Consider the following 18,647-nt stretch of genomic DNA (forward strand, 5'->3'; position numbering starts at 1 on the left):
TTGAGTAAAATAAGAAAAACTCACCTCCAATCTCACAGTTATCACCACTAAACCCAGGCTGACACTGACACGTGTATGAGCCAGGCTGGTTGATGCAATCACCATTGTTGAAGCAGGGTCTAAGAGTTATACATTCATTGACATCTGCATGTATGGCAAGAGAAAATTACTAAAGACATCATATTTTGTTTGGTTTTGGAATTCATGCAAGCAAAGGAAAATTATTTGTTATTATACATCAAATGGCACTGCATACATAAAGGATCATGAAGGAAAAAACTTGCAATAAAGGAAAATTTGGTGTCAACTCAAAAGTACACCTGGGGCTAAACGTATTATTGTTCAGAAGTTTGCTTTGAAATATCTCCTCTACCACTTTAAGGACTAGGAATGCTAGCTTTTGATTAATTTTTCATTATGTTTATTTTGTATATCAATTGAAGTTCTTATTCTACTCTAAAGAGAATGTTGAAGCACCACCTATTTAGCTTGTCAACACAGCGTCTACGTGTAAAATGCACTGTTATTGTTTACATATGAATTCTGATCCGGACCAGAATACAGTTGTCAACAATAACAATGCAGTCTACATATGTACAGACTAAGTTGATGAGCTGAATACACTATGAGTATCTCAACATACTTTGCATAAAAGAACAACTAAGAATCATGATTGACATTAAAATCAAAAAGAGTGAAAAAAATCATCAAATGTTAGCATTACTGGCAGTTTCCTGCACAGCAAGTGCACCTATTTCTATATGTTAGTGAATTATACTTACCAAATTGACAGTTCACACCTTCCCATCCGTCAACACAATTACAATAGTAGCCTCCACGGAGTTCTTCTGTGCACACACCACTGTTCTGACATGGTGAGGACTCACATTCATTTGTATCTGTCGAAGATCCACAGACAATTTACTAAGTCAGTGACTCAAAAAATCTAGCCTATTCGGATTCTCAAACTTTTACGATACTTCTTTGGTCTACCACTTGTTGGGGCTCAGTTTGAAGTTCACAGGGTATATAAAGTTTTCACTGTCTTATTTTTTGTGAAAGTATAGAAAATTTTATTTCTTCCCAAAGGGTTAAAGCCGCACTTTTCAATCCCCGGTTCTCGCATTAGTGGAGTTCTCCTCCCTGTCAAACACCTGGCCAGTACGATGTTTGATTTCTGTAACATTAATTACACAAACTGATCTCAACCTTTTGTCACAATTTGCTAATCCTGCAAACAGAGTTAATGCAAGCTTTTGATTGACGGTCGGTTCAAATCGCCAACGGTCATTGATTCCCCACCACAAACACTTGAATTTCCTAAAAAATTGTCTTCCAGTCACGTTAGACTTTGAATATAGCCACAGAGTTCGATCGGCAGCAACTTTGCGCTGACCGCTTGGCGGTCTATCTGTGTTTATGTGGCCGGGGAAAACTAAAAATAGCGCCAATGGCACTTGATCACAACTGGCACATTGTGAAACTACTCTATCTCTGGTACACCTGTACATGAAATACTGAATTGGTAGGTGCTGCGGGTTTGGAGTTTGTCAGTAAATGCACACAGAAAACAAAGTCCCGAAGTAGCGAATTCCAGCCATTTTCAAACCACACTGTTTGTCAGTAGGGTATAAGCAATATTTGCAAAAATCACATTTCCAGGCTAATAGACTATGTTTTACGAAATCACACGTCCTTATTACAAAATAAAAAGATCTTTGTCTTTAAATCAATGCGCCAGTAAACAGGTCCAGCAGCTAGTTATGTCATCAAGTCTGTAATGTTAAGGGTCATAACAAATGTGAGAAATCTAAAACATTAAATATGTTGTTTTTTTTATCAATTTTATTACCAAAAGCGCATGAAATCTCTGATACTTTGAATCAGCCATCCTGCATATTTGTAACATTCATCAAAACCTCATTTCTGTTCCACAACTCATTAAATAGTCCACAATGCAGGATTTGTGTACATTCCAAAACTACATATATGAAAGACCCCTAAAATCAATTAGTTAAAGGGGGGTTAGAAATTTCCCAAAACTATCTAACCGCTGCTCCGTTTGGCTCCATTTTTCGGAATCGGAACCTTGGAATTAGTCTGAATATCTCTACCAAATATCAATGCAGTCTGTTCAGCGGATTTTGACTTTTTGTCGTTTACGGAAAATGGACACTGTCCACCACTGGTTGAAGCTAACCCTATATCACAACTTCCAGATGTGATAATGACCTATGGTCATTATGTTAAAAAATACCGCCAATGGCGCTTGGACATAATGACCGCCTAGTATTATCGGCATTTATCAACAACCACACTCACTGTGAATTAGACAGACCACGAAGTCAATGAGCAACATATAGCTGAAAGACTATTTTTCACATTGTGATTTTAAGCTCATTTTTATGAGAAAAGAGACACGTATATGTATATGGAGAAAAAGCAGAAGACATATTTGTAAATTGTTTGTTAAGTGACAATCATATATGCATCTCTTGAAATTTTGTGGTTATAAGGTATAACAGTAGTGTAAGAATAATGAGGTTAGAGTAAGTTAGTAAAGCTAAGTTGACAGTAATTAAGATTACAAAATTATACACTAAGCTGAGGAAATCTGAATGAAATAAACGTTGAAAAGTAGCAAAGTCATGGTCATCTTTTGTCTAATACCTTGTGTAAGTTCATGAACTTTACATAAATCTTGCTGTAGATTTGTTGCTAATGGGCAATAACTGTGTTTCAGATCATTTCAGAGCAATCCATCCATGACAGGTTTAAATTGTAATATACTTCTGTTTAAAGGAGAGAAACTTCTCAAATAATTTTTTTCCCTGTAATTTGCTGTGAGAACACATGGACAGATGCTCAGGACTCTATGCTGGTGCTACCTTGATAACTAACCTACAACTTGTAACGTCATTGTCTAACCTGTTCACCCCAATTTCCTGTAGACAGGTCCACACTCTCCATTGATAACAATGGGTTTGGGCCATACCATTGTAGTGAAAGACTGTAACATGTGAGGTTGTGGATACTTAATCTCTGGAATGTCAAAGTCTGTATATTGACTCAAGGATGTTTACTTAACAAATGCCTAGGGTCATCTCAAAAGTGAGGATCTAAAACTATGAAATATGTTTTTTTTAATGCTTTTGATGCCCAAAAGACCATAGAAATCTCTTATACTTCGAATCAGCCATCCTGCATATTTCTAACATTCATCAAAACCTCATTTCTGTTCAACAACTCATAAAACAGTCCACAATGCAGGATTGGTGTACATTCCAAAACTACATATATGAAAGACCCCTAAAATCAATTAGATAAAAAGGGGGGTTAGAAATTTCCCAAAACTATCTAACCAGCACTCCGTTTGGCTCCAGTTTTCGGAATTGGAACCTTGGAACCAGTCTATGTATCGGTATCAAATATCAATGCAGTCTGTTCAGCAGTTTTTGACTTTTTGTCGTTTACGGAAATGGACGACATCAAACACCGGTTGAAACCACCTCTATATCACAACTTCCAGTTGTGATAAAAAGTGGCATTTTCTGGAGCGTGTGCCCGTGTGTTGCCTGTTTCGTGTCCACTTACACAATGAACGCCGCCATAGCTTGGCGTCCTTTTAAAGAGAGGCTCCGCCTTTAACACAGGGATGGTGGCCGTTTTGTATTTCAAGTGTTGGTAAACTTAAGTTAATTTGTTTGTCCAATACCAAAATTTGCTATGTGACTCTTTATTTTCATCTTGATTTTGAATGAGAATGTATGAGAGTTTGCTTGAGGAATGCTTGGACAAAAGTTTAGTCTTTGTTTTTCCAGACAAAAACTACCTTATTCAAGCCTCAATGTGAGTGCAAATCAGTGCATTGATTTGAATAGGAACATCCGGGAGTTGGTGGGCTGTGTGAGTGATGTACTGACTCGTTTCCATAGTTATCTGGTCCGGTGAAACCCTTTGACGTTTTCGACGTCAAAGTAGACGCTTAACACTAGATGTAAAATATCAGTGCTTGCACTGCTATTTTGACTTTCGTCTTTCATTAAATTCTGTTTGATGTTGGTCGATAATGGTAAAAGTGTTTGCGAATGCCCTGCATGTAACTAAATGTCATAAACTGTGAAGAAGCATGTAATAAAATATTATATTGCCTGAATACCCTGGTACATGCGTAATATGTGCCCTCCCAGCAGGCGACAATTTGCCCTCCTGGTGCCGGGCAAATTGTCACCTTATCTCGGGCACATAAACCCGTATATTCAGGCAATAGAATATATAACTTATAAATATTGGTACATCTCTCATTCTCTGTTCTCCTACTGATCTTGTTGTGCGGTTGTCATCATCACTATCATCGTATTGCTATCAAACAAGTCTTTTTGTATCTGATGACAAGTTTTGAGTATTAAAAGCAGTGTTCTATTGATAAGATCTGTTGGTGTTACGTACCTATCTCGCAGTACTGCCCAGTGAATCCAGGATTACAGATGCAGCGTATGCCTGACGAGTCTTGGACACAGTTGCCATCATTCATACATGGTTGTATGGCACAAGTCACCTCCTCACCTTCTACAAGTTTGACATTTGAAATGGGGAAAATAAAGGGTGAAAAAATGATGAACTCAATCATGCTAATGCAATACTGTGATTGTGTTATCCTAGAGATGAAAGCTGTCATTTGAAATCTTAACTAAGTCTTCATTTTGGCATAAGTATCCAAATAATTTTGGCTGGATAGCTGTTGAGCATCTTCGAAATATTCATAACGATCATACGGCAGGAGTACTGAATGTGGCAAGCAATTATAATATATCCCAATTTTCAAATTAAAAGCCACTTCATAAGTATCAAAACTGCTACAGTGAATGAATATAATGGATGCCAGCGTTGATAAGTCTCTATTAACATCCCTTGCCATGTTCCCATCTCCCGAAGAAAACAGCGACGAACTTTGGTGGTTAAATATGTGTCCAACTGTGTGATCTACTACATGTACACTCAATCTCCTTGCACTAGCTAGACTTACTCTTTTAACCTGTGTAGGTTCATACACCAATGTCCAGCTGGGTGGCATTATTTTTGCTGGGAGACTAATCTTTAGCAATTTTTATCAGGAATGTTACCTATAATACATCTATAATCTCTATGTGCTATGTTAAGGTGGTTGGAAAGGCTAGAGCGTCAGTTATAAATTTCAACAAAACTATTAAAATATAAAAGTAGTCAACATTCTCTGTGGAATAAAAAAAACTAGACATTTGGGCACAAAGGCATTGCAGAGTTATAGCCTGTTAAAACTTCTGAAAAAGTGACCAAATAAGAAGAAGTTGGGGAGTCCTTAGTGTATTAACTATGGTAGAGGTCCCCTAGCTTTTAATAAAATGTTTGAAAAGGGAAAGTCATTATTTGCTGTTTTTCAGGAAAGTTTGACAAGGTGGTGCTGGCATTCAGAGTGAGTGACTGCTATTGTAAATGCATTTTTAGATTCTTTGAGTGTCAAAGAGGTGTCAAAAGTGAGATTAACCAAAAAAACTGCTCTATGACTTCAAAAGAGGGGTGCAAATATGGCTTGTTTTCAATATTTTTGACAGAATAACAGTTTTCCTACATAATTGTATACCAATTTAATCCAACTTTGAAATGAGATATGGACATGGAATTTTTACAGCCTATTAACAAGATTACAGATAAGATTTGTACGGCACAATTTTCCTGTATTTGAAGTACTTTTTGAAAAATCACATTTTGAAATTTGAAAGAATTTTTAATAATTTTTTGATATATAAACCCATGTAAAATCATAAAAACAAATTTTATTTACAAATCCTGCCGTACAAATCTTACAATAAATAGTGTCAACATATTATAAATAATTTGGTAATATTAATACTATTCAATTATTATGAAATTCAAATATGTAAAAAAAATATGAAAAATTACATTTTAATATTTACTGGTGTCATATTTCAAAATCATGGCTGCAAATATACAATTTTTATATTCTTTGGAGAAAATATTAACTAAGGGAGTTATCCTGAAAATTTGAACTAAAAATCTTGATTCTAACACTTGAAACTTGACATTAACTCTGAGAAAAGAATTGGTGCAAAAATACCTTTCCAACTACCTTAATAAATGAATCACACAAGAATTGCTGCTGTAATTGTTTCAATAATTGAAGCAAAATGCCTGTGACTTGTTTGGCTACCACAGTGCGTTTCATGTAAGTACCACAACTCAGCGTATGAGACGGACACATTTCACGTACAAAACAAACGATTAGCTTGGGTATTACGGCACATTTGAAAGTCACGGACTTATTGATTAATTACAGTAAACCGGCATGGTGCAGCCGCTCTGTCTGGACTGACAGATACACTTGATCTACAATGTAACTGTTTTTACTTCGCAGCAAAATGTGTAGCTTTTTATTTAGTTTCTGTTATTATAATAATTGAAAAACCCTTCAGCTCTTCAACTCTCAGCTGAAATTGTAAAAACAGTTATATTGTAGATCAAGTGTATGTCTCAGTCCAGACAGAGCGGCTGCCAAATGCTAGTTTACTGTAATTAATCAATAAGTCAGTGACTCTGAAATGTGTCTGGATACCCAAGCTTATCGTTTGTATTGTACGTGAAATGTGTCTGTCTCATATGCTGAGTTGTGGTACTAACGTGAAATGCACTGTAAACAGTGTTGCAATATGCTGTTTACTGTAAGTTGTGAAATGATTTCCCTCAACATATTTATGTAAGTGCAGAAAGATTTAATGTACAAAAAACAATCAGAAATCATTAATCCTCACCAGTTTAAGTCCCTTGCTGTTTTCTTAGGGAGATAGCAACATTGCAGACGATATGGGACTTGTCAACTTTGCTATCCCAAATATTATGCAATATGGGTATATCACATATCTCTGTCCTATAAGTGCAAGAGTTGAATGCAATTACCTTTTTCGCAATGTGTTCCTGTCCAGCCTGGTTGGCATGTACAAACATACGTGCCATCATTCAATATTGTGCACATAGCTTCATTCTTGCATGGACTTTCATAACAGATGTCTTTGAAAAAAAAGTGGAAGAAAAGAAAATCAGTAATGCGTGTCCAAGTCTCCTGGTTAGTGTACACATACTTTACACATTAATTTGCTTCACAGTGTTCCTGATAAATGCAGGGAAAATATTTGCATGTATATGTAGTCAAACCTGTCTCGGTGGTCACCCTTACAGAGTGGTCACCTCTTTATAGTGGTCACCTTGCAGCAGTCTGGTGGTATTTTACATGCTAAAGGCCCTCTACAGAACATCCGCCTCTCTTATGTGTATGTGGTCAGAGGCCAATCATTGCTCCAAATTGGTAAAAAATCTATGAATATTAGTCATCATATCTGACTCTGAATGACCACTGTTGACAATGTATGAGACTGAAAGGAAGGAATGAGTCTAGTTCGACCACTCTTTATAGCTGCATCACAGTATTGTTTTGGAAATTACATGCATGTGTCACTAGTTTTAGAGATTTATATTGGATTTTATGATTGCTGTTACCTTTTCCTGAATTCACAACTAGGAAATGCCATGCACATTGAACGTAATGCCCACACCCACCCTCTATAGAAAGACAACCTCCATAGAGTGGTCACTTTTTCTGGGTCCCTTTTGTGACCACTGTATGTACCTGTCTTGTTTTCTATCGCATATGGAAATAATTGAGGGGAAGACTTAGGTCATAGCAGACAATCCAATCTAAGCAGCAATATTGAATTTCATTCATACTGCTTACCTATCTGGTCACAGTTGATGCCTGCCCATCTGTCTGTACACCTACAGACATAGCTGTCTACCCTCTCCAGACAAGTACCACCATTCTTGCACGGGCTGTTGATACAGTATTCGTCCCCTGTTGGCACAGAGATAATGAAAAGTGGTTGATACAGTGACTGTATATCATATACACTCAAATCAGGTAAGATGTCGAACTGATAGTACATGCTTCCTGAGCAGCGTATAATCCTGCATGTGGCTGACAGACCCATATTATCACAAACAGTCGAAATTGGTGAATATATAGCAGCATGATATAATAAATACTATATGGAGCAAAAAAGCAAAGTTGAAGCTGTAGCACCCTGCTCAGATGAAAATCTGCCCACAATATCATAGGTCATCAGTAGGTCAGGGTGAAAACGATCTACGATCAATTAAATAATTGAACCAAATCATTTACGTTAATTTCAACATACAGACTTGTATATTATGTTTATTCTGAAACTAATTTTCTGACTTCAAAATATAGTTACCAGTTTTAAATACACAATATACCACATTCAACATATTAGACTTTGACACTGCTACATGTACATGCACTTAGGCTTAGCACATAATGCGGTAGCCAGAGGCACTGTCTTTAGTCTACTTGCCAAGTTATTTTTTCACAGGAGAAAATCTGATAGAAATTGAGACCAAAGCAAAATCAGAGACAGTGTGCTTACATGGTATCGAGTTGTCCATTAGTCTGATCTTGAAGCCTCTCTCTGTCTTGTCGTAGTCACTTTCAAACTCAAGCCACACTACGTTACTGGTCGACACAAAATTTGGTGGCGCTGCATCGCCGTTCTGTTCAAAGACGTTAGTGTTGCTGTCATGAGGGTTGTTGCCATTTCCGCCTTTCAAAGTGTCATAATGCAGCTCAGTGACAAAGTCATCGATGACGACTCGGATACGTCTTCCCTGCGGAATGCTGACAATCCAGAGGCAGTACTCCTGGTTATCATAGTTTGCCGGGTAGTTGGGAGTCTGAATATCAATGGATCCTCCAACCGGAACAGTCAGGTTGGCAACACAGCCAATTGCTGTACATTTAATAGGAAAAGAAACAGAATGTTAAACATAATCAAACTTAGCATAATATTTCTATTTGCACTGAGGGGATGAGCCTTGGGGATGAGCCTTGGGGTCACCCACCCGTGGTGGGTGATTACTTGAAGCCACCTTTGATCAAATAAATCATTCCTACCCGCTTAAAAACAGATAAAACATGGCTTATCAAGGAATTTATAGTGCATGCTTATCATTTCACGAGATTGTACAACATATAGTGCACACACACACACACACACACTAACACATGCCATAACACTGGTATACAGGCTAACAACTACTCACGGATTTCACAATGGAATCCTCGCCACTGCTGTGTGCATTGGCAGGAGTATCCATTCACTGCATCGAGGCATGTACCTCCATTAAGGCAAGGCTGTCTGGCACAGTCATCAATATCTGCAAGCAATTTACATGGACAATGAAACTGGCACTTCCTAATAATAACATAAAATAGCATGAAAAGCATGATTTGGGTACTTTTATTAAGTGAGGTAGTGTCCTAGTGTACAGTCTTGAAATGCAGTTTTATAGTAAGCAGTTTTAAAACAATGCAAAAGAAAGTTAATGAAGAGAGGATACATTTTGACAAGATGTGCCAGTGTTCCAATGTTCAAGATTTTTTGACCATATTTCACCATTGCCATTTCAAACTCATTTAAATATATTAAGGATTCTAACAGTCTTTCAAACAAGAGTTCTTCAAATTGGTATACATCTCAACACCGTATATCAAAGTGAGAAACGCTGTTATTTTGCATGTTTGCAGAGGGTGGTCAGTCATATATATGGACAAATGTACTGCATCCAGGCATTAAGGCCATATGTATATACATAAAGTCATAATAGGTTTATAAATAAATTATTATTATTATTATTAAACACAGAATTCCAATGGTACAAACAAACCCTTGTGCGCAAATATGCATGGAAATACATGTATTTTCATACAGGCTTGTACATGTGGGTTTGTGTGTACTGCCATCACATGATCTTTTGGGCATAACGAGTCTGTAGAACACCATGCAATCTTTTAAGAGTTTTTCTAGTATAGAACCATTACAGACATACAGACACCAGAAATTCTACTTATCAGAAGTCAAGCTACAATGGTAACGGAACAATGACAAAATGGAAGCTAAAATCAAAGGATATTCAGTTATCAAACCTGAACCCTTTGAGCACTGTAATCTTTTCCGCCAAAATTTTTGGTGCAACATTTTACCAATTTTATGAATTTTTATGTAATTTTTTTCATAATTTTTGACCAAATGGACATCGCATTTCAATGGCTATAGATTTTTATCAAAATTTTAGCAAAAATTAGGAAAATATTGACTGGTGTATATATGATAAAGGTGACAAAATTTGACTTTGGCACTCAAAGGGTTAATGGCATACTTACTTATTTCACACCTTTGACCAGTCCAACCCTCCGGACATTGACATGTGTAAAATTCCAAGTTGTTCAAGCATGTGCCACCATTCAGGCAAGGAGAACTCAAACATGGATTTATTTCTGCATTTCGTTAGAATAAAAACAAAGGCAAGCATGTCAGCTACACCATACTCCAAACAAATGATGTGAGCTGTAAAATACACCACCAATTATAATACAAAAGAAGTGGATGAGTGATACAGTACATGTAAGTGTGTTCATTAGATACTATTCTTATGCAACTGTCAAGTCTTGCACAGATCTTTCATGACAGAATAGGCAGAATGGGGTTCTGCCACCTGGGGATTATAGTGAGGAAACTTTACACAATCTCATCAATTTTGAAAACCTATTCCTGATGTTTGTAATAATAAATTATGTTCAGAGACAAATACATGTAATAGAAAGTAGCTTCATGTTGATTTGGAACGAGTAAACATACAAATTTAAACAAATTTTTGAAATATGGTACGCATTTATCATTAAATTATACTCTAATTGGCCAATTGAGTTTTGCAGCTTGATCGACTTTGAGTGTAAAGCATTGCATATAATGGCAACTTAAAAGTTGCGTCAATTTGACCTTTTCTGTGACACATCTCAGTAACAGGTACATCAGCTATAGGTAAGGTTTGACCTATTCATATATGAAAAGCTTACAATCTAGCAGTAATAAACAGACTATCCTTGACCATTATGTTTTTATTCAGCTATGTAAACATACTTACCATCCTGACAGTATTCTCCAGTGTACTCCGGAGGACAAGTACATGTGGCGTATGTACAGAAGTCGTTGCAAGTACCTCCATTGCGGCAGGGATTATTGCTACAAGCATCAACAGCTGAAAAGAAAGCAACATATTCTCATTTTCCTTTCTTCTTGCCAATGTCCAAGCAATGTTTATTCACATGTCAAGTACGTTTAACTTATAAAGTGCAAGATAGTCATCCATGAGAAATGTTTCATTCACTTTTTAAAAGTTTATTTTCTTATTTCTTGATTTTTTTAATTAAATATTTTGCAAACCTAATTGATAAAACTGTTTGGTATCATGTTCACCAACTTTGCCATCATGGTACAGCAACAATTTGATTTACAAAATGATATCTATCACTGATGACTTATTGTTACAGAAAGACTGCAAACTAATAAACTGAACTACCAATTTAAACATTCACTAATTTAATAATCGTAAGCTACGGACTGATATAAAAATATGAGCTACAGTACTGCAAGGACAGCCAAACAGTAACTGAAATGAAACTCCAATTCGAAGCTATAAAGTTATTATCAATGTTAGAGACATTTCCATTCCCTCAGATCCCGGAAATTCAAGCACAATGAAATTAAAATATTCTCATCGATTCAAAAGTAGTACATAATTTTCTTGCAGGCATTGACATACATGTAGGCTCACATATGATTGATCATTTCATTTGCAACTATTTTCAAAAAGACATTCTCTAGAGTATGTGGTGTACATCTATTTTTTTGAGCTAGATTGTCAATGTATACTTACCACTTTCACAAATCCGGCCAGTATAGCAGTTGGTACACTGGCATTCATAGTAGGTCTGATAGTTGAGGCAGGTGCCACCATTACGACATGGAGCAGACTGGCATGCATCCAGTCCTGCAGTGTTGCGAAAGAGAGAAAGTGGATGAATTTTGAGAACTAGTTCTGCTATGCTGTTCTGGTATTTTTGGACAAAATTTGCATGCCATCAAATGAATTTCTGCCGAAAATCTGGGTGTTATATGGATAATGATGGTTGTTTAGATTATAGGACAATGATATTATCTTTAGTTTCCTGTTTTATTTTAGTTTGTAGGCAGGTCGTGAAAAGCAGTTGTTATGTAGGTTATTTTCCCCATCCCTGATCTGAGTTTAATTTGTCTGGAATATTCTTAAGGTCATTCTCCTCTGTTATCTTGAATTCAATTAGTCATGTTTAGAATTTTCTGGAAATTCAGTTAGTCGTGCTTACTATAGGTGAAAATATTTTCAGAACAGTAATTAGCATTCAATACAGAAATAACGGGCGACGCACTGACCATTAACGTTTATTTGTGGGCAAGGGCGAGAGGAAAGCCTAAAATTAACAGGCTTGTCTGAAATATTCTTAAGGTCATTCTCCTCTGTTATCTTGAATTCAATTAGTCATGTTTAGAATTTTCTGGAAATTCAGTTAGTCGTGCTTACTATAGGTGAAAATATTTTCAGAACAGTAATTAGCATTCAATACAGAAATAACGGGCGACGCACTGACCATTAACGTTTATTTGTGGGCAAGGGCGAGAGGAAAGCCTAAAATTAACAGGCGAGACTTGCTGAGCCCGCGCTGACAAATATAGACAGAATCATGCAGTTTGACTGTTATCGTAGCAACCAGCCACAGAAACTGACCAGCTACTCATGCACAGCAAAGTCTTTTAATGCAAACCTGGTCATACTGCAATGCATATACCGGTACTATGATATATAGTTCATAGTTGTTGTATGTGTGCTGGTGTATGTGCGTTTTTTCCACCATTATAGATGCAGTGAATGACTGGGGATTGAATTCATGATAGCTGATGATATGTGGCATAGCAGGCATTACATGGTTGTAGCTTTCTTACGTTAATGGTCGGAGCGGAGTCTTTTATTTCCATTATATTATCAGCGAACCCAAGAAAACCGTCAAAATTTCTGAAAATTTCAGGAGTGAACGCCAACTGGGCCCCAGAAACTGAGCAATACGCGACGCACTGTCACGCGCGCTGTAAAATATGGCAAATCCGGAGATGCTTTCAGAAAAAAGTATCTCAACTTGACCTACAAGTGCTCCATTTTATTTTGTGATTGATTATGATTTATGTTTAGCCGTAAAGTTACGATACTTTGAGTTGTTAATATTATTATTCATATTCACGGGCATGTAAACAAACCATTACTGTGTATTTGTGGTCAGTCACGTGGTTCAGCTCGACCAATCAAAATCCGACGGGCAGGGCATGGTAATATAATCGAAGATCTAGATTGTTCTTATATTCTTTAGATAGAATCATTGAGAATAAATAGGGGCGGCACAGTTTTTTAGACAGACATTTGGGATGTGTCACTGACATGTATACTTCAAAACTTTGGGATCACTCAAGTAGTGTTTATTTCAAGATCTTCACAGCCACGCTGTATTTATTCTGTTGACTTTGCACCAATCAACCTCAAGCCTGCAAGCCAAAGAACTGCTCACCCATTGGTCTGTCTGACTCAACTCTGGAGCTGTGTGCCATCCCAGCTGAGATAAGGGGCCGTCGATAATAAAAGATGACGCACGACAAACGTAAGTTTTTCGTTTAGGGGGGAGGGGGTAAAAGCTCATTTCATTTTGTGTGCGTCAAAATCGCATAAGGATTTTCTATTGTTTTCAAAGTGCGACTTTGCAGCGAGAACGCAAAACTACCTTCGCATTCATCGAGAACAGAATGACCACTAAATACGGAGACAGAAAAGACAATGAAAAGACATGAAGGTAAAATATAAACTTGTATGGTTTTACAATGTGAAACATGTATGTGAAACATTTTCCTACGTGCGAAATACATGTGCCCTTCCGGTATTTTTTCACGGGCGTGCGGATCGGATGTGCGTGTGGGTTTGTCAGAAACGGCATCATAATACGAAATCGATTTCGCATAAGAACTTTCGTTTCTAGGGGGGAGGGAGGGGTTCTCAAGTAAAACGAAGGAATTACATTTCTTGTGCGTCAGCTTTCATTATCGACGGCCCCTAAGAAGCATGTAAACTTTTACAGTTTGTACTTTAACCCTTGAATTAGTGATTAGTTTTATATTTTGTAATAAATTTTATTTTCAAGAAAATCTCTGACTTCACCATTTTTTCTAACATAACACAATTTACTGTTTTCTTCCTGTGACTACCTCTTGTTTTCCATATTATCCATGATGAAATGACTTACTGTTTTCACAGTTGTCTCCGCTGTAGCCATCAGGACAGCGGCAGCTGTAGGATGTACAGAAATCGTCACATGTGCCACCATTGAGGCATGGGTTATTTGTACAGGCACTTACATCTGGTCATATATTAGATGAGAAAAAAACGGTGAATGTATAACAGTGCACTGAGTGGACAAAAAACAGAGTCTGAGGTTGTGAAGATAATCAAGAAGTGTGGCTACGAAAGATTTGTTTTTCCCAACATGTTATATTTCAGACATGGACATCAGAAGCAGTGAAAGATGATTACAAAGTTGTTGAAGTTTTCATAATAATTAGAGTGACTGCTCATCTGTTGGATGATGACCATACACTCTGATGAGGAGATCAAATTCTTTAGAAAAATTATTCAGTGAAACCTAAGTGCAAAACTCTGTCATGCATCAAACAGCATGTAGTCTCGACATCCAGACCTCGTCACTTCCCTCTTGCATAATAATTATAGAAAAGTGCACAGCAAATGTTAGGGAGTGAGATTTAGCATTGAGTTGTGAAGCGATGAGGTCTGGAGACTACCGATTTCTGCATTCCACAATATTTATGTACAAAAATCAAATAGCTCCATCAACATTTGTGACAATAGGCTAAACTTCATGCATATTCAAAAGGAGCTTCTAACAATAACTACAAAGGACAAGATGTAACTGATAGCGTCAATAAACACATAATTGTTATTTATAAACAAAAAATAAATAAAAAATAAATAATTATATAATAAATAATACTGAATAAATATATATATATAAATAATCAAATAAATACATACATATATACATACATAAACAAATAATAAATAAATAAATAAATAAACAAATGCCATTTACAAAGTGTAATTAATGTCATTACAGTACCTGTACATCACATTTTTCAAATTAGCAGAGCATCTATACTATTTTTTGGTAAGGTGGGGGTTGATCAGGGTATAGTGGCTCAATACCATACCTTGAATTGCTTCGGTCAATTAGATTCTATAAATTATCATACAATTCCAAAACCTGTACAGCCCTAGCTACTCACCAATCTCACAACGTTGTCCAGTGTGGCAATTATCACATGTACATGTGAAAGTATTGGCCGTGGGACAGCCATTCTGACAGATACCTTCGTTCATGCATGGATTACTAGAACACGGGTTTGATACTGTACACAACATAAAAATAGAAAAAACAAGATGTAAGTCCGCAAAACTTCATCAAATTGATTGATAAACAGACATCCTGTAAAAACTTGCTTGAAAGTGACATAATAGCGATGGCTTTACCCCTGTATCAGTATACTCTTAAGGTACTGGTAGAACACATCCTGGTCAAAAAATTCTGACACAAACTTTTATGCATTTTTGGTCTACACTTATGACAGCTGATTTTGGAGCTCATGGAGTAAATAAAATGTCCACAGGCTTATTTTTGTGATAAAAGAAAATTCAGTTTCTCCCTACAGATTTCACACAAAGATCACTGCCATTTCGACTTTCAAATGTTGGTAAATTTAAGGTTATTTTTTACTATAGTACCAGATTTTGCTTTGTGATTACCAATTTTTATTCTTGATTTTGAAAGAGAATGGTTAAACTTCCGCTGAGGAAAATTTGAGCAAAAGATGAAATATTTCTATTTTGAGTCATGTGCTATCTTAAAGGTATACAGTCACCTGTAATCTAAATATGCCCATATATGGTCAAAGGGCGTTCCTTGGTATTCAAATACCCATGTGAGGGCCCTGTTTTTAAAAAGTGGCCACCCGCTTAAAATCTCTGATTGGTTAGATTTTCTCTCTCCATGGTAACTGTGGCAAAATTGGAACAGGTGGCAGTATACCTTTAAATTCCCATGAGCTTTAAACTTTTTGCTTTCTAGATATTTAGTGTAATTGTACTACACTTCTGGTATTATTACCCATGGACTGGAATTGTACGTGCAACTTTGAATGCCATCAATGATAAACAAGTGCTGCTTTCAGAATGGTCACCTCCATGCAAATACAGGACATCCATGTATGCACTGGATGTTGTATCTTCTGTTTTCTTTGTTACATGACTAGTTTTTGAAATGGAAACTTTAAGGAAATTTAAAGTGGAGACAACCTTTTTAGATTTGCTTGTCAATTTTGCCACATGAATGTTCCTCTGATCCAGTAAATGAGCTACTAGCTTTCATGGGTAGAATTTGAACAAAAAATCACAAGAGATTTTGATAACACCAAATTACAAAGAGACACGGCTCTTGGGTCTTTAAGTAATGCTCCTCAAAGAACGTCAATACTGTTGACTTTTAACTACCTTCACCATTGAGCATATATACTCACAGACATTGCAGTTATTGCCCGTCCAACATAGAGGACAGATGCATGTATATGCTGAACAGGTGATTGGATCTTGTATGCATGTACCACCATTCTGGCATGGACTTCCTTGGCAGATACTCGTCGCTGTTGACAAGAATAATAAAAATGTCCTCTTGAGAAACATACTCACTGAACTACTTCATTAAGAGGGGTCAGTTGTTGCTTTGGAATACTTGCTAAAAGATGTTGTAAATTTCACTGTGAAATGAATCATTGCTGATTATAACACACCTCATCCTGTCTGTATTCTAATTCGCCAATTGATAGTCACATGGGATGCGTTCTTTATGTGCTGATCCACGTAAACAACGTCATCAGGCATCATTTGTTTGAACTGTTGCCTGCCAGGCATCAGTTCCAAAAAATGATGCCAGCTGATGTCAAAAACGACATTGATGCATGCGCGGACCGGAATGTAAACAAAGATGTCGTTTGCGGCGGATTGAAACGATAGTTGAGAAATTTCTAGGTTTGTCCTACTTTCTGAAGAAGAACTGAATGCTCTGGTTTCCAACAAGGACTCGAAATGGACAAAAACTATAATCAAAGGTGCATTTAACGTTTTGCAGAAGTATTGCGATCCTGTTGGAAAAAACTTTTACTTGCCAAACAACTTTAACATATTACATGCGACAAGTTTTGTGTATGGTACGTTTTTATGCATGAGGTGTGTTATAAAACACATATTGATTGGCCATGAGGACAACAGCATATGTCTTTAACCCCTCGGGCCTGTGAGTCACCCCCAAAAACGGACTGTTTCCCTCTGCCTTTGGCCTCGGGAAACAGTCCATTTTTGGGGTGACTCACAGTCCCGAGCGGTACAGATGTATGCTGTTGCCCACATGGCCAGTCAATATGTGTATACTGTATCCACCATAGTATCAAACAATGAATATGTTTTGAAAATTTTGATATTCCTCAGAATATAAAGCGATGTAAATCACTGAAAGAGGTCCTTAGTGTCAACAACTATTAAACATAGGGCCAAGTCCCTGAAGCTACTATAGACATGGATACAAAATTGAGTATTTCCTGACTGTATGAAATTATCTCACTAAGGTCATCCTAGGGACATGTAAACCAAACATTAAAGCTGTCTGACCAGCGGTTTTGAAAAAACAAGCGATTCAACAGTTGACAGAGCTCTGCTGTGTTATGTAGAGAATAACCTTTTGTGACTGACACATGTATTGATGAAGAAGGTGGATATCTTTAATAGCTCATTTCAGGATGGCCTGACCAAAAATGGAAAAAAATTCTGTAAAAATACAGATTTGCATATTTCATCAGACTATATTAGTCTATAATAGCAAATAAACGAGAGTTAATTACATTCTAATTAAAGTAAACAAGACTTGCTTAAATCAAGATTTACTTCATAATAAAACAGCAATTCTGTCAGGTTATAAAGAATCTTCAGCTGGTTATCTATATCTGTATTTTCATCCTATTAACCAAGCACATTTTAACTTTCAAATTAACATTGTAAGTAAGTTATGTTGAATAAGTTGAGACTGTACGTACTCAGAGAAAGCACACTGAAGAGACAAATGTTTGTAACTTAAGAAGTTCAAGGTCATCAAAAGCATGATAAGGAATCATGTTACACTTTCATTGCACTGTTTACACAGATTGCATAATTGCTATAAATAGCACATGAGGAATCTTACAGCCTGGCTTTACCATAAAAACCCTATCACTTTGACCACTCTTTTAATTGACCACTCTATTTTTCTCCTCAAAAAGTAATCTTATTTTATCCTTACCAAGTCAACCATAAATGGAAATTAGAACTTTCTCTATCTCTATTTATTTGACCACCCTATCATGACAAACTATTATGAGCAATTTCTTTTAGATAACATAAATGGTGGTTCAGAAAATATCAAAGTTGGGATTCAGAAAGTTGCCTTTACATGTTTTAATCCTCCAAGATGGTAAGCACTTCACTATGAACTGTCAAAAAAGTTGAACGTTCTGATA

General features: G+C 36.6%; 1 protein-coding gene across 1 annotated transcript in view; it reads right to left on the minus strand.

Annotated features, from left to right (window-relative positions):
* LOC139151079 (uncharacterized) overlaps positions 1 to 18,647 on the minus strand; it is a 270,051-nt gene that overhangs the window by 17,009 nt on the left and 234,395 nt on the right. The window contains exons 207-219 of the mRNA XM_070723612.1: positions 16,623 to 16,745; positions 15,336 to 15,458; positions 14,282 to 14,395; positions 11,839 to 11,952; positions 11,047 to 11,160; positions 10,286 to 10,399; positions 9,166 to 9,279; positions 8,493 to 8,852; positions 7,784 to 7,900; positions 6,952 to 7,062; positions 4,450 to 4,569; positions 783 to 899; positions 25 to 144 (exon numbers count right to left, since the gene is read on the minus strand). Coding sequence (XP_070579713.1) covers positions 25 to 144; positions 783 to 899; positions 4,450 to 4,569; positions 6,952 to 7,062; positions 7,784 to 7,900; positions 8,493 to 8,852; positions 9,166 to 9,279; positions 10,286 to 10,399; positions 11,047 to 11,160; positions 11,839 to 11,952; positions 14,282 to 14,395; positions 15,336 to 15,458; positions 16,623 to 16,745 — 1,761 coding nt within the window. The remainder of the gene's footprint in view (positions 1 to 24; positions 145 to 782; positions 900 to 4,449; positions 4,570 to 6,951; positions 7,063 to 7,783; positions 7,901 to 8,492; positions 8,853 to 9,165; positions 9,280 to 10,285; positions 10,400 to 11,046; positions 11,161 to 11,838; positions 11,953 to 14,281; positions 14,396 to 15,335; positions 15,459 to 16,622; positions 16,746 to 18,647) is intronic.

Source organism: Ptychodera flava, chromosome 15, assembly GCF_041260155.1.
Source record: "Ptychodera flava strain L36383 chromosome 15, AS_Pfla_20210202, whole genome shotgun sequence".
In the NCBI taxonomy this organism is placed as follows: Eukaryota; Metazoa; Hemichordata; class Enteropneusta; family Ptychoderidae; genus Ptychodera; species Ptychodera flava.